This window comes from Pteropus vampyrus, unplaced genomic scaffold, assembly GCF_000151845.1.
Source record: "Pteropus vampyrus isolate Shadow unplaced genomic scaffold, Pvam_2.0 Scaffold24, whole genome shotgun sequence".
NCBI classification, from domain to species: domain Eukaryota; kingdom Metazoa; phylum Chordata; class Mammalia; order Chiroptera; family Pteropodidae; genus Pteropus; species Pteropus vampyrus.
Window position 1 is genome coordinate 365,082 of NW_011888805.1, and position 25,858 is coordinate 390,939.

At 35.3% G+C, this 25,858-nt stretch overlaps 1 protein-coding gene across 6 annotated transcripts in view; it reads right to left on the bottom strand.

The window, feature by feature from the left end:
- Nucleotides 1-25,858, bottom strand: part of TAB2 (TGF-beta activated kinase 1/MAP3K7 binding protein 2) — a 78,262-nt gene that overhangs the window by 19,776 nt on the left and 32,628 nt on the right. For 4 of the 6 annotated variants that reach the window (XM_023528343.1, XM_023528341.1, XM_023528340.1 and 1 more), the window contains 2 exons: nt 18,417-18,607; nt 10,018-11,515 (listed from right to left, as the gene is read on the bottom strand). In XM_023528343.1, coding sequence (XP_023384111.1) covers nt 10,018-11,515; nt 18,417-18,518 — 1,600 coding nt within the window. In that variant the 5' untranslated portion in view covers nt 18,519-18,607. Of the gene's footprint in view, nt 1-10,017; nt 11,516-18,416; nt 18,608-24,293; nt 24,371-25,858 lie in introns of all 6 variants that reach the window. The other 2 variants (XM_023528345.1, XM_023528342.1) reach the window with 1 other exon arrangement.

The window sequence follows — 25,858 nt, forward strand, 5'->3', positions numbered from 1 at the left end:
AATTGAGGAAAAAAGAAATATTCTACCAGTTTATACTCTGGTAGAAGAATCTCTTTAGAGAGTCTCAAAATTAAAACTGGCAACATGTACTGTGGCAGTCATTGATGTTCTTCACCAAATACTCCTGGCCCTCTGCCTTCCAGGGATAGCAGAACCCCCTTATCTGCAGTTTGTTTTCCATAGTTTCAGTTACCCTTGGTCAACCGTGGCCCAAAAATATTAAACGGAAAATTCTAGGAGTAAACAATTCATAAATTTTAAACTGTCTGCCATTCTGAGCAGTATGATGAAATCTTGCACTGACCCATTGAGATGCGAATCATCCCTTCATCCAGCATCTCCACACAGTAGACGCTCCCTGCCCTTCGGTCCCTGAGTGGCCCTCTCAGTTATCAGAGCAATTGTCCCGTTATCACAGTGCTTGTGGTCAAGTAACCTGCATTTTACTTATAAATGGGTCCCAGAGCACAAGAGTGGTGATGCTGGCAATTACCACTTCACAAGGAAGCTGTAAAATGCTTCCTTTCAGTGAAAGGTGAAATTTCTCAGTAAGAAAAGTTGTATGCTGAGGCTGCTAAGATCTAATGGTAAGAATGAATCTTCTATCTACGAAATTGTGAAGAAAAATTCGTGCAAGTTTTCTGTCACATTTTAAACTGCAAAAGTTATGGCTGCATGTATGATAAGTGCTTAGTTAAGATGGAAAAGGCACTGAATTTATGGGTGGAAAACATGAACAGAAAATGTGTTACGATTAATGGCACTGTATTGTGCCACAAAGCACTGAGCCTATACGAAGACTTCAGCAAGGGATCCCCTGAAAAGGGTGACACACCAAGCCATTTACTACAAGTAAGGGATGGTCAGATTCATGAATAGAGTTGAGCTGAAAAATATAAAAATTATGGTGGGGGGGGAGGAAGAAAGGAAGAGGGGGAAGAAAAGAGGGAGACCACATTCACATAACTTTTATTATAGTATATATTGTTATAATTATTCATTACATTATTGTAATTTTTTACTGTGCCTAATTTATTAAACTTTATCACAGATGTGTACGTATAGAAAAAAAAAACACTGTACATACAGGGTTCGATACTATCCGTGGTTTCAGGCATTCACGGGGTATCTTGGAACCTATCCCCCACCGATAAGGGAGAACTACTGTATATGGTGGAACTGAGCCTCTCCATTCTGTCTGAATTAGGTGTGGCTAAGTGACTTGTCTTAGCTAAAGAGCAACATGTGCTGGGGCAGAAGCCTAAGGAGGCAGTGCTGATTTGCTGTACTTCCTTTGTCTTGCCTCAACAATCACAGAAACAAGAGACTGAGCTTTCCTCAACCTGGGTCCCTGAGTGAGGATGATATAGAACAGAGCCCACCGCTAATCTACAAGGGCAAGTGAGCTAGAAATAAACCTTTGTTGTTTTAAAGACAGTTTGTCACTGCAGCATAACCAAGCCTAAATGATACATCTATCAAAATTAAAAATACACATATCCTGTGACACAGCAGTTCCACTCCTAGTTATCGCTTCTGCCAACATACTTGGACATGGGCACAAGTATGTATATACACAATTTTTACTGCAGCAGTATATAAAAGCAAGACTCTAAGGTCTATCAAGAAAGGACAGGTTAGAGATTATAGTACAAAATACTATGCAGCCATTTTTGAAAAAAGCAGATCTATATTTGCTGACCTAGAATACTCGACGAGATAAAAAGGAAAAAAACTGATAATGACAGAGAGCAAAATACTATGCTCCATTTGTATAAAAAGAGATATAAACACACACACATATATGCTTGATATACAATTTCAATTTCTAGAAGAACACAAAATGAACAGTTCGTAAATACCTACTGGTTGTCTCTGGTGAGGGAAATTTTTTAATACATATACTTTTGTTCTGTTTTTATTTTTTTTTAAACCAAGTATACATAGGAAAATATTTGCGTGTAATACAATTTAAAAGTGACAATTCTAAAATTTATATGAAATAGCAAGAGACCCCAAATATCCAAAATAATCTTAAAAAAAAAAAACCAAAAAAACCCCAAATGACTTATATGTCCCAATTTCAAAACTTACTACAAAGTGACAATAATCAAAACAATATAGTACTGGCATAAGGATATATGTAGTACTGGCATACAGATCAATGAAAAAGAATTAAGAGTCAGGAAATAAACCCATGTGTTTATGGTCAACTGATTTTCTACAAAGGTGCCAAGACCATACAATGGGGAAAGAAAAAGTCTTTTCAACAAATGGTGCTGGGACATCTGGAGAGCCACGTGAAAAAGGATGAAGTTGGACCCTTACCTCATACCACTGTATAGAAATTAACTCAAAATTGATGAAAAGACCAAAATGTAAGTGCTAAAAATATAAAACTATTAGGAGAAAACATAGGGGTAAATCCTCAAGACCCTGGATTTGGCAACTGATTCTTAGATATGAACCCAAAAACATGAACAATGAAAGGAAAAACAGATAAATTGTACTTCAGCAAAATTAAAAACTTTTGTGCTTCAAAGGACGCTATCAAGAAAGTAAAAAAGATAACTTATGGAATAGGAGTTATTGCAAATCATTAAGGGAGATATATCTAGAAGGTACAAGAACTCATACGATTCATAATAAAAAGGTAAGTAACCCAATTAAAAAATAGGTAAAGGATATAAATAAGCATTTCTCCAAAGGAAATATACAAATGCCAATAAGCACATGAAGTGATCTTTGACATGATTAACTATCAGAGAAATGCAAATCCAAACGACACCACTTTACAGACACTAGGATGGCAAGAATCATCCTAGTCAGACAACAGCAAGTGTTGTTGAAGACATGGAGAAATCAAAACACTCATACACTCCCAGTGGGAATACAAAATGGTGCACCCATTTTGGAAAATAGCCTGGCAGTTCCTCAATGGTTAAACGCAGAACTACCATATGACCCAGCAATTATACTCCTAGGTATATACTTAAGAGAAATAAAAACAAATCTCCACAAAAAGGTGTACATGAATGTTTATAGCAGCATTATTGCATTATTCATAATAGCCCAAAGGTAGAAACAACCTAAATGTCCATGAATGAATGAATGAACAAAGAAAATGTGTATCTCTACAATGGCATATCATTTGGCCATAAAAATATGAACTACTAACACATGCTATGAACCACTAAACATGGGTCAACTTTTAAAAAAGTGAAAAAACCCATTACAAAAGACTATATATTATGTAATCCCATTTATATCAAGTGCCCAGAATATGTAAATCCACAGAGGCAGAAAGTAGATTAGTGGCTGCTTAGAACAGAGGGTGCGGGTAATGGAGTAGGGAGGTGATAGTTAAAGGGTATGCAGTTTCTTTATGAGGTGATGAAAATGTTCTAACATTGGTTGTGGTGATGGCTGCACATATGTGACTATACTAAAAATCACTGATTTGTACATTGTAAATGAGTGATTTGCATGGGATGTTAAATCTAGCTGTCAAAATAATGACTCAAAAATTTTAAAAAGTAAAATGAAAAATATTTGTACATACTGAAATGCAATGATCTTGAGACATGTTAAACAAAAATGTGTACTGTATATCCCAGTATATACAGTAAACGGTAGTGTATACTTATACTACATATATTATCAAGTATATATAACATATAATCCTACATATGTATGCATATTCATATATGTATAGTGTGTTCCCATTAATAAAAGTGTGTGTGTGTAATTATAAAGGGAAGGAGGATAAAAAACTACTAATGGAAATACCTCTGATAGTTAAATGGTGGGAGGGCTGGGGGAACAGGTCAAGGGTTGAAAGGAGACACATTTTTATTGTATTTTCTGTTTTTTAGGGTTAGAATTTCTATCATATGCATGTTATTTTCATAATACTTTATAAAGAGATCAGTTTAGTACAGGATATAACTAGTAAGCAGAGCTCTACAAAAATAATGTGTGCTACCTTAGGAGGCAGCTTGTTTCTCATACGGTATTCACGTATAGGATGGATTTACACTTGATAGGGATCCTGGAGGACCAAGTGTTAGATGGGTGAGTGGACTGCATAATCTTTGTTGCAGAATTCAAGATGACTTTCAAAGTCTCTTCCAACCCTGAGATTTCTTCCAAATTTAAAAAATTGTTAGTTTTTAGACTGTGAAAAACCTGAGAAATAGGGCAGATTTGAAAAAAAATTCTGTAAGTAGTTTAATGTCAATTAAGCTTAGTTACTGAGTTAATTATATAATGTGATTTCAACGTCAACACAGTGAAATCAATGCTCTAAAAAAGACATTTTGAACCAGCAGATGCATAAAGTCAGAGTGTAAATAACAAATATTTTTCCTTTTAAAAAAATACCTAGCCCTCTCAATTTTTATCATGATTAGTATTTTTATTAAATATTGTTAAACAGAAAGGTGTTGTGATTTAATGGGAAGCACTGGTAAAAAATGACAAGGAAGAGAAATACAAAGTCCAAGAAGCCAATTTTAATCTTATAATTTTTCTTATTTGTATTTCTACTTTAAGTTCAAAGGCTGCTCCTTCATAAATATAACCGAAAAAAAAAAACAAAAACAAAAAACCAGTATTACAGCATCATTAAAATGTTTATAACTTCTTATATGATTTTTAAAAAAACAATGTAGTTTATCAGTTAGAGCAATACCACAGATGGATTTCTGTAGAGATAACAGAGAATGAGACATTTTTGGAAGCAATGTTAGTTTTCTAAGAGCCTCTGGCTATTACAACAAAACAGAAAGCAGGCCTTTTCCTCCAATCCACAAAAATTGGTTTAAATGCGGGAAGCATTTATTCTCCATAGAAGTCGTCAGCATTACAAAAAGCATAGTTCTATGAATGGAGGAAAACACCAGAAAGTTTCAGAATACAGTAAATGATAAAGAATTTACTGGCACTTTTCAGAAATTAGGTATAGTCAGGTGGTATGACTCAAGGGGGAAAATGTAGCTAGCTAGCCGGCCAGTGTCCTACCACTGATAAGCAATTTCCATTTCAATATTTGTTCTTCTTGTAAAGTAAGAGTCTTCTTCATATCTATAGACTTTAAGCTAAAATTTCTCTCTAACCTAAATTTGTTTTTCCTATTTGGCACTCATTTTTGTCTCTGATTCCTGTGGTACTTAAAAGACTCTAGTGTAATTTATTTCCCTTGGGTGGTGGTGGCAGACTGGGTACTGAGATGAGCATGGTCCTGGTGGAAGTTTCATTAACTTACCTCTTTTTCTTCTCCTCATTCTATAGCAGAGGGCATCAAACAATGTACCTTTTATGAGCATAAATTCTTGTTTTTGAAATTTTATTGTAGTATTTTTAGATTTCAAATGTTAGACAAAATATAAACAAAAAATAATGCCTTTTGGTTACCAAATTTATTTATGTATGTTCCCTCCTCAATTTGAGGAAATATTTTCCTATGATTCTAGTACTTGGCTCAACTTATTTTTCTACTCTGAAACAGTATGTTACAGGAGATTTAGAAAGAGTAATATCACTGCAGGAGGCAGAGGTTATTTGTTTTCTCATTATCCACAGCACACAAATTAGAGTTCAGAAAATATCCTTGCTTAAAGATCAATATCACCCCCATTTAGTACTGTAGTGAGTGCTGTATAAACTGTAAGGCATCACACACGTGGATGTTAGCATCATTAAAGATGCATTTTTTTAGGGAAAAATAATCCTTTCATTTGATTAGAACCAAGTCAAAGAAACATGAGAAAAAAATTTTGTCATTGGATGATACATAAATCTAGGTCAATATCAGTTCCATAAGTGAACAGAAGAAAACAAGACGAAAGGTTGCAGAACTGCACCCACCTAATAGTGTGGACACACACAGGTGATACCACGTTACACAGCCATTTGAATGTTAGGAAATTCCGTATGTATGTCGGCATGTTTAAAGAAAGTGATTATGGCTGTCGCAGCTATCCGAAGGCTGTTAGTGAAGAGAAGTAATCTGAGTGGCAGATTCTGGAGAACCCGATTTTTTGGTAGGCTCACATTATTTTTCTTTTTTTACTTTCAGGTGCCTTTATAAGGCGCTCCCTATACCTACACCCAGGGTATCTGTTTGACTGTTTCAAGTTATTTCTAATTATATCTACATATTATGATTTATTTCTCTATAGCTGCCTGTTTTTATTTATTTTTATTGAGTGATCTTTCAGCTCCCTAATTCTCAAATTGTGGCACATGTGCCCCCATAGTGGTGTACTGGGGGTATATGAAGCTACAAGATAAACCTGAAGCATCTTTCCAGAGAGTTTCTTTTGAAAGTCTAGAAAGCCGTTACAGAGCCTGGTTATGAGTGTTATGGGTCTGTTGTTAACTACCTAGGTTAGAATCTTGACTCTGCCACTTGCCCTTTGGCAAGGTACTTTAACCTATCTGTTCCTAAGTATTTTAACCTGAAATTAGGAATAATACTAATGCCTACTTTATAGTTGGTTGAGAGAAATAAATGGGCATTCAGAACAGGGCCTAGCACACAGAACATTTTATGCAGATATTAGTTATTATATATCTTAATATTAGATTATTCATTTCCTCTCTTGAGCAGATATAAGCAAGGATGGAAAGACAAATGCTGGGAGTGGATTTAGATAGAAACAAGGGATCACCTCAATGAAAAGGTGACTTCTGAGTAAAGACCTTAAGGGAGTGAGGGAGTTAATTCTGGATTCTGGGAGAAGAGAATTTCAGATGGAGGGAACAGCAAGTACAAAGGCCCTAAGGTGTACCTTCTACATTTAAGCAATAGTAAGAGGCCAGTAGGGCTGGAACAGAGTGACTGAGGGGGTGAGTAAAAGGAAGTGAGATGGGGAGGGGCAGCAGATCAGGTAAGGCTTTGTAGCTTTCACTCTGAATGAAACAGGCAGCCATCATGTGCAGAGGAGTGATATGATCTGACTTAAGTTCTATAACCATATCTGTAGAGCTGAAGGAAGACCACAGGGAGGCAAGGGTAAAGCAGGTAGGCTACTGCAATAATCTGCCTGAGAGATGATGGTGGCTGGGCCTGGAGTGGTGACAACGGAGGTTGATAAAAAGAAAGAATTCTTGATATACTTGAAAGGTTAGAGGTGACAGGATCTACTGTCCAATTAGATGTGAAATGTGAAAGAAAAAAGTCAAGGGTGATTTTGAAGTTCCTGGCTTAATCATTAAATAAAAGTTAAGCTGCCATTAACTGTGATGGAAAGATTGATCACTGAAAGAGAAAGCTGGGGGGAATGTCAGAAGCTGTTTCAGACATAGTAAACTTTAGATGCCCAGTAAACATTCAAATGGAGATGTTAAGTAGGTAAATAAACTGGCTTGAAATTGAGGGAATAAGTCCAGGTTAGAGTGACAAATGTGGGAGTCATACAGTCATGGGTCACTTAATGGGGATCTGCTCTGAGAGACGGGTTGTTAGGTGATTTCATCGTTCCATGAACTAACATCATAGAGCGCACTTAAACAAACCTAGACAGTTAAGACTACTGTACATCTAGGTTATATGGTACTATATGGTATAGCCTATTGCTCCTAGGCTATAAACCTGTAGCGCATGTTACTGTACTGAATATTGTAGGCAACTGTAACATAATGGTATTTGTGAATCTAAACACAGAAGTTGCTCGATAAAAATAAGGTATGATAGATAAAGTGTGTATGAATGCTGGGGAGGGGCTAGGGGAGGGCTGTGTAGGGAGGTACCATCAAGAGGAGGGAGCGAGGGAGGAGAGGGAAGGAAGAAAAGGGAAAGGGAGAACAGAGATCAAAAGAGATACAGAGATAAATCATGAAACTAGAATTAATAAAAGGGAGGGGTGGCGAGGGAGGGATGGAAGGAGAGAAAGAGAGAAACAGGACTGGAAAGAAAGATAAAAAGAAATGAAGAGAAATGAGTATGTGTGCATGAGTGTGTGAGTGTGTGTGCAGGGGTGGGTATGAGTGGGCTCCTGGGCTCCCCTTCTTTCCTTCTTTCTAGCCCTCTTCCCCTCTCTCTCCCTAACCAACTCTGGGTCCCAGCCACAGTAAGGCTCAGGTGAACAACATGCTAAGCCTCCTAATTTATTTAAACCACCCAAAGCTAGCAGTAAATTCAACGTCTCAGGTCCAGCCTTTTCTTAGAACACAGCAACAAATTTTTTGCTTATAACCCATTCCTATGGGACCATGTATATGTGGCTCAGCCCTGACCAAAACGTCATTATGTGGCCTAAGACTATATTTTAAGTCATAAGGCTGAATGAACAAAATGTCTCACAGAGGAAAGGGTGCCTAGCTGTGGGTGCGAATGCTGCTGATAAAAATATCAAGGAAGATGAGAGCTGAAAGACCCCTGGGTTTAGCGACGATGCTGTCGATGATGACCTTGACAAGAGCAGTGTTGATGGACTGCAGCGAGAACATCCTGACTGGACTAGATTCAAGAAAGAATGGGAGAGAATGTGGGGATAGCAAGTTTAAGCAATTTTATTTCCACAGGTCAGTTAAATATAAATATCTTATGCCTAATATAAAATTTCCCTTATAAAATTATCTTTCAAAAAATTTACTCTTCATTTAACAATCAGCAACTCTCCAAACATAGGAAATCTGCTATTTTGATGGAAAGAGAGTATAAGAAAGAGGATTTCAGCGGAAGAATAGGGACAAAATATCACGCAATAAATAATGGTATATTAAAATTCACATACTGCTGAAACCAAACAAAAATGGTCCCAGTTTAGTGACGGATACATGGGAAATAAAAAAAAAGTTTTAGCACAATTTCTAGTGCAATTAGAATCACACATGGTCCTTTAAAACACACATGGGCACACGTGTACATGCACACCTAGGCTTCACCACTCACAGATTCTAAATGAGCAAGTTTGGGCTGAGCCCTGGGAACTTTTATTTTTTGAAAGCTCCATAGGCAATTATGGAATCTGAAAGCATCATAGCTCAGCTTAGGTTGAGAATTATTAGAATACAATTGTTTAAAACATAAAATAAGCCCAAACGATCAAGCTCCTCTAAGAAACTCAGCAGCAAATTCACCATTTTTAGAAGTTTTAAAAAGGACAAGTGGTACTAGCAGTAGCAGGGGCTGCATGCTGCATGGGGGTGATGAAATAGTATTTTCCAACCTATAATATGTGGAACAATTCATTGGAGATACAAAGATGACTAAGACAGGCTGTTGTTACTCTAAAGTACTCACAGTTAATCTACAAACTTGCTTCAATATTCAAGAAAACACTTATCCTCCACTTTCTTATCTGAATGAATTTAAGTTTCCTACCAAAGATTGGAGCAACTTAAGGGGTCAGATAAAATATCACATGATAGAAATTATCTCTACTTGAATATATATAATTGCTGATTTCAGAAAAAGATACTCAAGTAAGCTAGATTTAAAACTAATGTTTTTACTGACAATTCCAAATAAGAAGGTTGCATTAACTTATGTTTAAGGGAGGTTGAAAGAGACAGATATTAAGAATAGGATTCAAATTTCTCTTTAAGTCTCGGACTTGTGGTAATTTAGACTTTGATATAAAATACGACTAACAACATCGTATTAGAGAAATGAAGAGAATTCTACTGGTCCAAGAAGTCGGATTTACTACATTAGTCCATTAATCTCTTATTAAAATGTTACGAATTTTTATTTGCAGACATTTTAAGGAGAAAGTAAGCATCACCACAGGTTAAAACAGTAACTGAAAAAAACATGTTATAAATGTTAAGAAAACCAACCAACCAGAGATGACTATTCTGAACATCTGATAACTCTATCAAATTTCGAGTTATACCATAATAAAACTGAAATTCAAAATGTCTGAATACTTGCAAAGGTTCTTGAAATATTTTTTAGGGCAACATTTAAAAGATGAAATAATAATGCTGATACCCATTTCTACAGTGAAATCAAATGTATACCGTTAAGCCCAGCAAGAAAACTGATCCCACCTTCAGTATTATTACCTTGTGTGTAGGCAGCATCATCAGATCCCATGCTTAGCTTCCGTGCTTCACTTATTCTATCCACATGTGCTAAAGTAGGGTCCGTGAGGTGTTGAATATTCTCTGTTTCTACATAATGATCAGGATGAGTTAGAAGATTTGTGAGTTCAAAGGTAGGGGACACGACTCCTGGTGAAACTGCAGGGGGTTTATTGGGAGAAACTGTAATTTTGAAAGTGTACTTTGTATTGGGCTGAGTAACCACCACTCGAGGAGACGTTGCAGAGTTATTGCCGACTGCTCGACTTTTGGGAGGGTGGTGATGAATAAAGGCAGGACCCATGCTCACTTGCCCAGACATATTTCTGGAAGCGGCAGATGCTCCAGAGTTTGTGGATATGAAGAGGGTGGGCTGATTCCGGATGACCTGCTCATCTCCTGTGGTGGCATTAGCTGAAATATAGACCTTGGGCTGACTACGGGACATCACCTCATCGGTATTTGGGGGACTGGCAGCTATGTAAACAGTGGGCTGATTTCTATTTAAGGTCTGGCTGTTGACCGAAGAGGAACTGCTGGAGGTTCGAGGTCCAGAAGAACGCAATTTTGAAGAACTGTTTCTTTGCGGAGGTTCAAGTTTGATTTCAATCTGGTTTTTTCGAGGTCCTGTTGAAATATTCTGAATGTTATATTGGCTATGGGCAGACGACTGTGAGCTACCAGATGAATGAATTGTTGGTGGTTGTGGAGTAGTAGGTGAACTGATGGGCATGTAGACATGAGAGGTCTGGTGGCCTTGCTGATTTGGCTGCTGGGCTGAGGTATGTGACAGAGGATTAGATGCAGGATAAGTAGTCCAGGGACCAGGTTGTGAAGGTTGATAGACTTGCTGAGAGTTCATGGGATTAAACTGAGATACCCAGCCAGAATGCTGTTGTGTCTGTCGAGTTGTACCACTAGGAGTTGTAATGTAAGGCCTAATATAGATAGAATTTCCCTGTGGACTGTTAAGTACAGGTGGAGGTACACCATGTATGTGCAAAGATGTGGGAGTATTACGACCAGTTTGAATATTTGGGGCTAAAGTTACCATAATGGGATTAAATCTGGGAGTTTGAGAAAGGTTGGATGTTCCTTTGCTGCCTAAGTGAAATCCAAGATGTGGTGCTGAATTTGAAGGACCAGATGTACTGGATATTCCAAAAACATTAAAGCCTTGAGGAACTTGAGCTGGTGCTGTCTGTGGCTCTTGCTGAAACAGTTCATTATTGGACTGACCACCTTGAAGTTGTCCATCACTAATGCTGTGCGTTAGAGTCCTACTTCCATTCATTCTATTTCCTTCTCTTCCATGGTGGTAAACATTCTGTGACTGTAAGTCCAAGTTGAGAGAAGTCATGTGATTGCGTAGACCAGAAATTCCAGAATCATCCGAAAAATTCAAGTCTCCTTCACCATAAAGATATCTTGTACTCTCCTGAGAGAGAACGGCACAGCAGGCATCCAGGTTATTATTATTCTATAAGACAAAATAAAAACAGCTTGATGTTAACAATCAGAAGCTAATGCTTATAATCTCATCACTACTAAAATATTACATGATTAGCAAATGATTAGTTAATATAATTATAACAGGTATAGCTAGCTGAACCTTCCTATTTGAGAAAAACTAGTTTTTATGTAAATGGTTGAATTAACAATCCTCATTACTAATATAATGGAAAAGTAACTAGCAATAAATAGCTAAGTGAACCAAGTCACTGCTCTGTTTTAGGAGCTATTTTATAGTAAAATGAATTATGCAAATAGAGTAAAATTACACCCTAATTAAAAATGCAATTTGAACGATGAACAATCAACTTAAGCATATAATACTGTATGATTAAGTATTTTGCACATTCAAGGGCTATATAAATTCTTTTTAAAAATTACATTTGTAGTATTTAAAGAAGTTCTAAAATCTGTAACAGTCATCTGAATTCCTTACGTTTCCTCCTAATGTGTGTAAAAAAATAAAATAAAAAACAAAACCATACATTTATAAATGAAATATAAGCTCAAGGTAGCCTCCAGAGTAACTGAGTTCACATCTGTCTTTAGATAGCACCGCACAAAAATCTACTCCAGAGAAATGAAAAACATAAAAACAAAACAAAAAACCCAGATTGTTTCCAAAGAATCTTCTAAAGAGACTAACCACTATTCCTAAGTCATCCATAAAAAATATTTACTGAACACCAACAATATGTACAGCACTGTTTGAGATTGGAGAAGACTCGATGACATATAAAACAAAACTTTTTCCTAGAAGAACTTGCAACTTAATTAGGGAGATAAACCAGGGGTTTTTGAAAAGGTAACATTATTAAAATGTTTGCCAAATAATAAGTGATACTGAAGTTCAACAGAGAGTAAATATTGTACACTTCTGTAGAAAGGAGAAAAGACTCTCAGTGAGGAAGGTATGGCCTGATGGGTTTCAGAGGATACGGAGGACTTGGATAGAAAAAACAATTCTTGAAGAAAATGGCATTAGTAAAGAAAGACATAATGCGATAGTTAAGTAAAAGCATGTTCTAAACAAGGTGATTGTTAAACAGATTTGGCTGGAGTTAAAGGTTTGTACTGGGAATTTTGTAGAATAAGTTGTTAGAAAAGTAGACTGGGTTAAATAATTGAGGACTTTGAAATATGAGTCACACTGGAGTTTGGACTTCAATATAGGCAAAGTGAGGACACAAAGGGTGTTCTAGAAAAACGAGACTACTGATACTTAAAATGAAAAGGAAAAGGTAAACTTTTTGACAAGGCCAGTTAAAGATATGACATAATGACTGTTTGATAGTAGTAACAAATTATGAAAGACTACAAATAAATATTGACATAATTTGGCTACAAGAGAGAAAGAGAATTCAAAGTAAACTTGAGAGTCAGGAGCCTGACAGAAAGAGGAGAGACATAAAAAAGATGAGTGACACCAAAATAAAATGTCTACAAGTATTCGATACGAAAAAGGTTAGTAAGCAAGGTTTGATTTTTCCCACCCCAAACCAACAGTTCAAATCTCTCAAGCCACAAAAATCCTTTTATACTACTCCTAATTCTGAATTGATATAGTTTTTCGAATATAATTTAAAAATGCATCATAATCTTTATCAACTGATTACTCCTTATTACAGTTAGACATTATCTTTAGCCAAACCTAATTGGTGCTTTTTGCTTCAAACTAAATTTATTGCTATTCCTAGTAAATTCTTCTCTCTTCTAAGCCAAAGCTCACAAAGATCCCATTTTCTTATCTCTCTACCAACATTTCAAATTAAAATGTACATTTCTTACCAAATTCAATCCCACACTTCCTTTTTAAAAGCTGGTACTCATATTTACAAAGTTTTCCTCTCTAATTCTCTTGAACTCTCATAAAATCCCTTTAATCCTTCATAATCTCTGATTATTTAATATGTTCTAGCCCCAGATATATCATAACTCACAGGCCTTTAGACTATTTACCCTATACGGACATCACTTTCTCATCAGCAAAACATAAAAGAACTTAGAAGGATTTAATAAGGCTACAAATAGGATAAAAGGAAACATATTTTTTATTTTAGGAAAATTTGAATATATTTAAAAAGAGAGTAAGTATGATAAATTCCCCTATATTCATCATCTATCTTTAACAATATCGATAGGGCAAATCTATTTTTGCCCCAGCTACTCTTCCCACCAAGCTAGATCAAGTCTTAGATATTATTTTGTTCTCATCTGGAAATACATTAAAATGTATCTTTAAAAAACAGGAACTTAAAAAAAAAACATAACCATAATGCCATTATCATACTTTAAAATAATCAATAATATCACCTAACACTCAAATACTGTTCAAGTCCCCTGATTGTCTCATAAATGTCTTTTTAGTTAGGTTAAATCAGGACTTAAGCAAGGTCCAATTATTGGGTTGATATGCCTCTTAGGTTTCTTTTTAAAAAAATTTTAGCCATTTGTTGTAAAATATGACCATTTGTCCAGCAGAATTTCCCATCTGGATTGGCTGACTGCACTCTGTGGTATCAATTCCCCTGTATTTCACTGTAAACTAGCAGTTTTAACTATAGGTGTGAGCAGGTTCATGCATGAATTTTTGGCAGGATCCTTAATAGGGTCTATTTCTTATTGCACCACACAAGGAGGCACAAAAATGTCTGCCTGTCTTTTGTGATCTTGAAGTGGGATCAGTGGATTCTGATGTCAGCCTAATTCAGCTAATGATTTTTAGCAGCCACTAATAATCACTGCTTAGAAACTTTATTTCATCAAGGGCTGTAAAATGTGATACTGGTGATATTCTGATTATGAGATTCCTTCTTCATGCATTAGCTGTAGTTCTCCTCAAAGAACTTGCTCTCTTCAACTACTTGGTTATTCTTTGCACAGAAGAGGCAGGATAAATAAATTCCTTCTCTTTACTGTTTTTAGAGTAATGAAATGGTACCCTAGCAACCTCCAAAGGTGACTAGATTTTTTTTTTTTTTGTCTCACTGTAAATTCCTGTATCTTTAACATTTTGATGTGGCAACTGATTGTGGTCATTACATCCTATCTTTAGGCTGATGGAAATGACTTCAAGTGGGCTCCTATGTATATGATATGAATCCAGTCTTTCATTACCGCCTTGCTTTCTGATATGACAAGATGTTAAGATAGTCATATATACTTCCTACCCTAGACCTGGAATCAGCTATTTCTCAAAAAAGCTCTGGTTACTTTTATTGGGAAACTGTAGAGGACTCGTTTTAAGTGTATCAAAATGGGTGCGATGAGTTTTTAAAAGGTTGAGAATCATTGTTTTTTTGTATATATACAAATCTGCATTCTCTTCTAAGCTACAAAATCTGAATGAGTCCAGTTCCTCTTTCATTCTTCTCTAAGCTTCTTGTACAGACACGGAGATTACAGATAGTATCAAAGTATACACTAAAAGCATCCTTCTCAAACTGATTCATTCACTCTTTCAACCAGTATCTACTTAGCACCCATTAGGGAAATAGAAAGGAATATAATCACTGCTCTTAAGGATCTCACGGTCCATTGGAAGAGATTAATGTGTACATAAATATAACACAAAATAGTAGGTGTTTTGATAGAAATATGGATAAGAACTACAGGTAGAGGTCATCTGAGGATATTACACTTTAATATTAAGTCTTACAAATGCTGACTGAATACTACTTAATGAATTACTTTGAAAAGAAATAGCAATTTTAAACTTAAGGATTCAACCGCATTAAGAGAATTAAAGAATGGTGAAAAGTTCAGTTTTAAAAAAATCAAAGTACCAACTATGCAATATTCTAAGGTTTAATCAACAAAAATTAATAAATTTTAAAGATATGAACTGCACCTGCTGATAACATAGCTGTCTTAGAGAATCCACAGTACAAGGAAATGATGTGAGTAGCTCCAGAAACACAGATCTGAGCAGTAAATAAAGTCAAGAGAACAGAAGATCTATTCTTCTGCTCTCCTAAGATGCAAGATGTTTAAGAACATGGATACAAAGTGGCAGTGGGGCATAATCTTTTAACTGCTAATTTTTTATTTTGTATACTATTTTTTTTTTAATCTAGAAAAGTTTTAAACCAGTATATTATAAGGAGAATCTCTCCAGAGAAAGGACAGACACCTACTCAACTGAGAAAAGGAGAGCTGCTTCCAAAAGAAAGGCTGCCACCAAGTAAGAGATGTTTATATTACATTTAGAGGTATCTTAATTTACTTTTACAGTTTAAAAATATTTCGCCAAATTTGGGAAGACTTACACCTTAGCTGTATCCCCAAAAGAGCCCTCTCATTTCTTTCTTGTCACATTTCTTGTTCTATCAGTTAAAAGTACATTACTTGGATGCCCAGCATAATTATTAACACAACAGAAAAGAGTGTGGTCTTCCTCACGGGTAATATGCAAGCAAAACTGACTTCATTTTAGTAATCTCTAGGCATTGGGAAGCCTGCTGTAGGGAGGTTTGTTTTTGTAAAACCAGATTAACATAGTGAAGCTGATACTACTGAGTGACCAAAGGAAATTCAAAATCATTTGTTTTCTAGTAAAGCTGAAAACATACTTTTTAATTTTTAAAAATAGGCAATTCATTTACACAGATCGAAACATTACAAAAAGACGTATATTGAGAAGTCTCACTTCTATCTCTATCCCCATCTGGCTTGTTCCCTCTTGCCCACTATTGGTAACCATCTTTTTATTAATTTTTTTAGTCCTTCCAGTATTTATGTCAACACAGGCAAACATACCTATGCGTGCATATTTATTTCCTCTGCTCTCATCCATGTATACTGGTCTGTTTTCTTAATACATCCTCCTGAAGATCATACTGAGTGCACACAGAGTTCTTTATTTTTTTGAAAATATTTTAAATAATTCTACAAAAGGGTCTATGTTTTACTCCCAGTTAAGGTAACTATAGGGTATCAGAAAATGTTTCAGACAGTTCCTTTAATATTAAGTCTTGTAAATTTTATTAAAGAACTTATAGTATTTTTCTATATTTCTATGAATCACTGAATACTCTGTGTTTATTTTATCACAAAATTCTATTGGAACAGTTAGGAAGAGATACCTATGTTCTAGGGAAGATGCCGTCCCCTACAGCCTCTGCTCCTCTCCATATTTCCTTTAACTTGACTCTGTTTTTATTACTTCCCACCCCTTTAATTTGTTCCTTTCATATCCTATATTGACAAATGTGAATTACTGATTCATTCACCAAATATTTATTATGGGTCTTCTACTATTATTACTGTTATTAGTACTGGCTGCTAATACTTACTGAGGATGCATTATACATCAGGTATCCTATTAGAAGTTTTACCTGCATTATCATATTTGATTCTCTATGAAGTTTTTTTTTATTAACATTGTACAGTTAGAGAGGTTACTATTGCTAGTAACTGTAAAAACTTGAACTCAAGTCTGTTTATCGCATGTTATCGCCAAAACATATGCTATTATTGTTTTAAATTTTTATTTTTATTTCCTCCCAGCTTTACTGAGATATGACTAATAAAAAGTTATATATTTAAGTTGTACCTGATTTTTTTAGATGTACGATGTGAGAATTTAATATATGTATACATTGTGAAATTACCACAATCAAGTTAATTAACACATGCACCACCTTAGAGTCAACTTTTTTTTAGTAGAACACTTAAGTTCTACTCTTTTAGCAAATTTCAAGTATACAATACAGTATTGTATCCTCAAAACTCAAGCTATTAAACACTCTCTAAAGAGCCAGGCATGTTCAGAGAATTCTAATCAGCTGAGGATGACTACAGCATAGGGTGTGAGGAAGGACTAGGTAAGAGATCAGGCTGCAAAAGAAAGGATTCCAGATCACAGACCTAGTATTCCTTAGTTGAGATATATAAACTTTATTCTGAAGGTATAGGGAACAATAATGAGGTTTAAGCAGGCAAATATATGATAAAATTGGCATTTAGAAAGATAATCTAGCAGAAATGAGAAGGATGGATGGGAGAGACTAAAGCTAGGTTCAGTAAGGGCAAGTACACACCAATTAAATGGACAGATAAAAGGTGATAAATGTGTGAACAAAATGTAGTCACTTGATATCAAGTATAAATATAGGGTCTTTAAAAATTTCATACAATTTAAAACTTTAAAAATAATTTGTCAAGAGTAAATATGTCTTAGCCCAAATTATTTTTATACGTCTATTTTAACAAGCTGAAAAATCTTCTGATAGAAAGATTTCCAGTTTAATCAAATGAGAAGGCACAACTATTACTAAACATTTAGAATTACAAATTTCTAAAACTGTACATATTAAGAAAAAATAAAAATTTATTAGATGTTTAGTGATATTAACTGGAAAATTTACAGATTAAATTAAAAATTATAAAATAAAAAATGTTTATCTTTAGAATTGGGACCTTAGGCATTGTGTAGTCAGTTTCCTTTATTTTACAGGTAAAAATTAACTCAAGCACAAAGAAGGCATAGTACCTGCCAAATATGCTTGGGATGCCCATTTAGGATTAGAACCCGAGTCCTGACTCCTAGTTAATGATTTTCTCACTTTCAAAGACTTGGCATTCTAGCAAAATAGGAGGGAGAAAAGTAAAGTAACCTCATATAAGTATAAACCATGTATCAATGTTTTATATTGGGATCTCATATAATCCTTATATCTACTTTACAAGGTAGGTATTGGGGTACAGACCCTAAGCAACTTGTTAAAGGCCATATGACTATTAGACATCAAAGCTCATCTCTTTTCATCATTGCACATTAATGCTGACAAAATTATAAAAGTTTCCCTCCACTGTTTAAAAAAATACCAGGTTTGTATCAATAAATTCAGAAATCATTGAACACTGACCTGTAACATGCACCTGGATACAACAACTTCAGGTACTTCAGGGAATTTTTGTCGCAGGTCATGTAAAACCTGAAAATCAATTTGGTGGCTTCCTTGGGCCATTCGTATATTGCCTGATCAGGACTATGTGTAAAGTAGGCAATTCTAGGCCTTAGTGGAAATAGTACTCATCTCTTCTGTCCAAGCATTTTCTGTGAAAGAAAGAAAAACAATTTTAATGAGAACTGATTATAGAATGAATATTATTGTGGATTTAAAATTTCAATACAAAAGGGTATGTGCTTTAGTACCTAACATTTAATATAACCTATAAAAATATTTAGTTCTATAATGCTTTCCATATAGTTATACTATCTTTTCAGGTTACAATTCCCCATGGCAAACTTTAAATTGTCTAATTCCTAGATATTTGCATGCTTTATAATGGCTGTACCAAAAAGCATTCAAATAAGAAATTATTGTCAAGGTGGTCTTCCTTCATTCTTTTAAAAGGGGAAAATAATTTAACTATCTACCTTATTTTTATTCCTTATATTCCTAATGTAAATCATGTTCAATCTTGAAAGCCTCTTTGGAATAAAAATCATATATAAGTACATTAAACTTGAACGGTATATTAAAATATTTAAAATAATAGCATTTGCTTACTGATTAAAATACATTTCATTCTAGGATAAAATTAGCAATAAGACAATCTCTTTATAACAAATTGATCTGTAGTATTTCTCTTTTAACCTCATTAACCTAAGCTTCAAAAAATGTCTGTAAACTCCATGAATATAGGAATTAGGTCTCTTTCGTCCATTATTGTGTAGACAGTTTTCAGCATGACATTAGATATTAAAATGTTTATGAATAAATTCAGTTACGACAGAACTCCTGAGTCCTCAACAGAAAAAAAAAAAAAACTCATTCAAGTACCCACTGGCAGCTCCTTCTCAGTTTTCTTTGTCAGATCTTCTTCCTTTTCTGGACGTCTAAATGTTGGTGGGCTAAGGAGTTCAAATCTAGAGTTTCTTTTCAACTATATCTACATTCCTCTTCAAGGTAATTTCATCCAAACACACTGCTTAAACAGAGGCTTTGCAAATTTATATCTCCAACTCCAAGGGAGCTCTCTTCCCTGAGTTCCAGACTAATAGAGGCAGCTGCCTGACATATCCTTCTGGATATCTAAAATTCTTTGTATGTCCAAAATCGAACTCTTAACTTCTGCCCATCCAAACCAACCCTTTCCCAGTCTTCTTCATCTCAGCAAACGGTACCATGATTCACCCAGTTGCTCCTTCTCTGACATTCCTTGATCCATCAAGTCTTGTTGAGTGTCTCTACAAAAATATATTCTGAATCTGACCACTTTCCCTACCTCTGTTACTGCTTTTGTCCAAGCCGCCATCATAAATCATCTAGATTGAAAGCAAAAATCTCCTAACTGGTCTCCTCCCTGCCTCTGCTCTTTGCTCCACCTGCACCCCGCAACTCCATTTGAGTGAAGTGACCTTTGTGGAAAGTAAATCAGAATAATCATTCCCCCTGTTCAAAATCCTACACCACAAGGCTCCTGGCTAACTACAATCCCTCAGATGTCATCTTCCACCACTCTCCTTGTTCCCGCAGTTCTAAAATGAGCTCCTTCAATTCTGGTTATTTCTCAAAAGTGTCGATTTTATTTCTTACTTAGGGCTTTTGGACTTGCTGCTCTTTGTGCCTAGAACACTTTTCCCTCGGATACTTGCATGGCTCCTCTTCTTATTTCATTAAGATTTCTGATCAAACAGCGCTTCCTCAGAGATAGCTTCCCTGACCAAACTCTACCTAAAATAATGCCACACTTGTCTACCTCCCCCATCACATTCTCATATCCTGCTTTTTCTTCATAGCATTTATCAATACCTGACATGTACTTATTTATATTCTATCTATCCTTAAATGTTGGCTCCACAGGATCAAGAACTTTGAAGTTCACTGCTGTATCCACAGGACCTTGGTCAAAGATGCGACATTTGTTAGATGAAATGAAGGTTTTATTGTAGTTTCTTTACGTTACCTTGCTTCGAAATGCATTTCCAATGATCCAGATTTGGAAATGTACACACAATTTGAGGGAGAAGCAAATAAATAAATTCTCAGTCTAACTCTGGACCACCTTTATTACTTAAAAGAGAATGAATCAAGAAAATAAATCTCAACTTTCTCCATTATTAAAATATATACAGATATCATCAATGTTCTTTGAAGAACTCATCATACTCACTTGCTTTTCTAAAGATTATCAAGTACACAAATAAGGAAATTGTTCAAATGTACAATTGTATTTTAGGGATTCCACTTCCTGGAATCCAAGTAGCTCCTATTGGATCAACTCTTTCACCAAGAACAATTACGAACAATAGACAAAGTATTAAAAAATAACTACTTGAAGGCAGAAGGAAATGGGTGATGGTGGTGCTAGGGGTGGGGAGGAGAAGGGAGTCAGTACTCAGAAGAATGAATAGCATGGGGTGACTTTCTGTTTTTTTTAAAATGGCTTTTAGCCAGAGAGTAGGCCCCAGTTGGTTTGGGTAGCTAAAACCTAGGCAGAAAACCTGCAGTCTTGCTTGCTTAGTGAACCAAAGAACAGACTTTGGAATAACCACAACAGCTGAAAACCTAGTGAGTAGATTATAGAAAGAAGAGAAACACCAAATTCTATGTATCCTGCACATATCTCTGATCCTCAAACTATACATATGTGAGAGATTCCAAGCAGCCAAGCTAAAGATAAAACAGAACTGAGATTTCAATCTGTAGTTTGAGCTCAGCCACGTTAATTGCCTAGCAAAACAAAAAGGCAAATAAGCAAGCAAATCAACCAACCAAACAGCAATACTCATCAGAGGAATACAATAAAATTTATAGTCTCTACAACATGTCATCCATAATGCCCAGGATACAATCTAAATTATTATATATAAGAAATAGTAAAAATTGACCCATACTCAAGAGGAAAGGCAACCACGGGAAACACAGCCCAAGATGAATTAGACCATAAGGATTTAAAAGCAGCTATTTTAACTATGCTCAAGGACTAAGGGCACATACACTTGGATCTCTCAGGGGGAAAAAAATTTTTTTTTTTTTAAAAACAGAACCAAATGCAAATTCAAGAAGTGAAAAACATAATGTCTGACACAAAAAATTCTCTGGATGGATTAAACCATAGACTGGAAATGACAGAAGAAAGTCAATGAACATGAAGACAAAGCAATAAAAAATTTTACAACCTGAAGGATGGAGAAAAAAATAACTCGGTAGGAGGTGCACAGAACCTCAGAGACCTGTAGGAAAGCATAAAAAATTCTAACATACCTGTAATTGGAGATCCAGAAGAATAGGGGAGAGAGAATGGGAAAGTATCTGAAGAAGTAGTGGCTAAAAATTTCCACAAATCAGTAAAAGATAAATTTATAAATCAAGATCTTGATGGGCTCCCAGACATATTGACTGAAACAAACAAACAGGTATCTACTTAAATTCAAAAGGAAAAGCAAGAAATACCTTATAACTTAATCTGAAAGTTTTTTCTAGTAATAAATGAAAGGAAACATTTTCTGTGAAAAGATGCAAACATGACTGCTCTTCTGGGAAAAGAATAAAGAAATCATGCTTTATAGAAATGTTTCTAGCATTAGGTGCAAAGTTTTGGCACCTAAACTGCTGTCAGCTCAAATGATTCATTTCTTAAGGATTCTAAACAGTAGCCGAGTATATACAGTACCACACAGAACCTAAGAGTAAATATATTGGAAAGGTTTATAAAATGTACCCTATTCTTTCTTTTCTTCAAGAGTATGTAAACAATTTATCTGACCTCTCAATTATGACAGCACCAAGTATCAGTTAGTGGCTCACTCAGACTTCAAGCTATGACAGCAAGTCTTCATATTCACCGTCGTTTATCAAGGTGAATTTTTCCAGGACTGTAGGAGTACAACACAGCTATTCGTTTGACTGTACCCACAAGAGACCACAGCCTTCAGATGAAAAAACAACAGAGAAAAGCAACAGGACTTATAGGTCTGGCCAAAATTTGGGCATTTATGAGGCAACTGAATAAGAGTATTTAAAATTGGACTATCATCTATTTATCCATGACCCATGAATTTAAGGGCAGCTTAGTAAGCATTAGAGTCAATGCCTTTGCTCTCCAGGCCACAAAAATTCCTGGATTAAAGGCACATCGGTACAAGTTCATAATTGAGGATAACTATTTTAACTTGCTCACTACTTTACCTTCTGCCCTCTTCTGCTGCCAGATCTGCTGCCTGCCACCTCAATCTATCTTTGCTGCTACCAGCCATTTTTTAAAAATCTCTTTTTCATCATTCAAAATCAGAGACTGGAAGGTGGCATGGTACATTAGGAAAAATTGTACAGAACAGAGAGCAAAAAAAAGGTGGAATGCCTTAAAGGCCATTAAAATCTGAAGGTTTTACCTTCAGAGCAATGGGAAGCTGCTGAAGGATTTAAGAGCTAAGAGGCAGGTAAGGTGACATGATCAAGAACTTATGTATATATGGAGAATGGCCATAGTGTGGCAAAAGAACATATGAGAAGACCAGTTAGATAACTACTGCTGTAGTCTAATCAGGAAACGGTAACAGCTTGTAATAAGTCAGACAGTAATACAAAGTTCATTGGGGAAAGCAGCAAATCCTCTGCGTCATGTATCACCGCTCTGATCTTATTCGGTAGCAGTAACCACTGAGCTGTTGCTCCACATTCCTACACGTGATGATTACAGGGTTCTTTTTTTTCCCTTCCAATTTCATACATTATCTCTGGATTTCCTACAGTGGAAAAATGAAGATATAGCTTTACAATTCAGTTCCTATCTCATATTTACACCATGCTTCCCTACTCCTATGCTCATCTACCCAATTACTTATTTCACAATTTTTGCTTAAATCCAAATTCAATGTTTATATTACTTTTTTTTCTATAAATACTGTTAGCCTAGCCACTTAGTCTATTATGAAAGATGGAGTGTATCTCCAAGGTCCCTTCCTATACTAGCATTTTGGGAAAAGTATATATGTTCTTAAAAAAACCCTGTAGACAACTAACCATGTGTGACTGAAAGCTGGTTTTCTATCAAGTCCAATTAAACATCAAAGCTCTTGCAATTCTAACCCCAGGAAAAATGGGAAAAAATGGGAGGTGGGGAAGGAACACCCCTATTCTACTACTGAAGTTATAGATTTAGATGACACGTGTTACTTTCTAGCAAACAAGCTGCCTTAATGAGATATTAAAAACAAAAACAAAAATGACTACAGAGATATAGAAAAGTATGTCAAAGACAGAAATTGACTACTTCTGACCAGGAGGTAACACACAAAGTAAACGATGGAGCAAAGGTAAATTCCCAGAGAATCAACTTTTTAAATAAAAGGAGTAACTGGTAATGTACCTTGTATAAACTACTTAGATTTATATAATTTAAACTTGACAGTCAAAGTATTGGCCTTTCCTATTAAAATCTTATATAAAAAAAGAAATGAATAAGTTAAATGTCACTGAGAGCCTTCAAAGTTTCCTAAAGAGCAGAATTTCCTAAGAGTATAATTTTAAGAAACAGTATTCAACTTAAGCCATTTGTTTCTATGTTAATAGAACATGTTAATAGATAAAAATAGAGATGACCTAACACGCTAAATATTTCAACCTCAATTCTAAATTAGTGAGCACTGTTTCACTTAATAAGATGAGACAATTAAATGAGGTAATGTACATAAACTATACAGTATTTGAAACATAATGATGGCTGCTTAAGTATAAATTCCAGGATTCTATAATTTGTGTTCATTAATTTATAAAACTTAATCTGCCACTTACTTGCAGTGTCTTCTTGGGCAAATCATTTAACTTCTCTGTGCCTCAGTTTCCTCATCTATAAAATGATGATAGAGTAGCTATCTCATATGATTGAGAATTAAATGAGAAATACATGTAAGATAAGAAAAAAGAGCACACAGTAAGCACACAAGAAATAAAACAGCTTATGTAAATGTTAGCCAGGAATACTATTATTTCTTCTTTATAAAATAGAGAAAAGAACTCAAAGAATTTCAAGGATTAGTGACAGCACAGTGAAAGTTAACTATATTACTGCACCTGCCTGCCCTGTAGCAAAAAAACACAAACACTGGAAGTAATAATTATTTATTCTAAATATCATGAATTTTCACAAAATACAAAGGAACAAAACCTTAGCAAACAGGGCTGCATGCTACTCTGGTTGCAGAATACTGAAGGAGTTGACTGAACCATTGAGGCCTTCCTCTTCCAAGTATATGGACAAATGACTGTGTAACCAGGGAACTCGAACAAAGCTGCCTGAAAAAACTAAACAATAGTAGGATGTATATAAGTGCCAGATAAGTGGTATAAACTGTGCTATAGGTACTTAAAGGGCTGTCTGGGCTGAGGAAGGTGGTCTTGAATCATGAGTACTTAAATAAGTAAGTTAAAGTCTGGAGCAAGGCAACCAAATACTAGGCAGATTCTGGATACAACGAGTCACCTGTCTGGCTAGAAGAAAAGGAGAAAGAGAAAAGAAGGGAATTATGAAAAAGGAGGTCTGGGTGGGGAGTAGTTACAGAAGACAAGAAAGGCCAATGAAGGCTGCAAGTGTGTAGTGGCCTTTATTATAGAAAGCCTTGATATACACTAACACTAAAGTTTTGGTATTATGTAAAACTTATATACATATTTTATCTTTGCTCCATTCTTACATGATTGAGTTTTACTGGGACATATTTAATTATTCTAAAAGAACAATATCATTCATGTGGCATATTAAAGAGAAACAGGATAAAATATATAAAACTAAAAGTCTCTTCTCAACAGCTTTAAGATTCTCCTTTACCTTAAGAAGAAGAAGGTAAGGAGGTCTTTCCATTTTAACATATAAATCATTCTAAAATTTAATTCTAGTTTCCATAATAACTTCTAGAGATGATAACATTTTCTGTGAATATTGGAATACTGAGTTGGACAGGACTCTAGGAAATTATCTTGTAAAAGGATGTAATCTAAGAGGTTAAAGAAAAACTTTGTTGTCTCAAAAAAGTCCCTGTTAGACTTCTTTCACACATTTGTTCAATTTTACCTCTTAAAACTAACCCTTGGCCAGGACAAATAAATTTATACAAATAATACCAGTTCCATAGTGGAGAAACTATCTCTTCACTGCTGTATCCTACCTACTCAAAGTGTAAGGAAAGTAATAGATACTTAGTAAATATCTATTGCAATAAATCTCTAAGTATGCATGAGAATGTACCTACATTTTAAAGACTACTGTAAAAAGTGCTATCTATCCCTTCAAACTGAAGTGTTTTCCTTAGCCTAACATACAGAGCTGCTATAATACCTTGTTTTGAAACTGCAAATTTGTT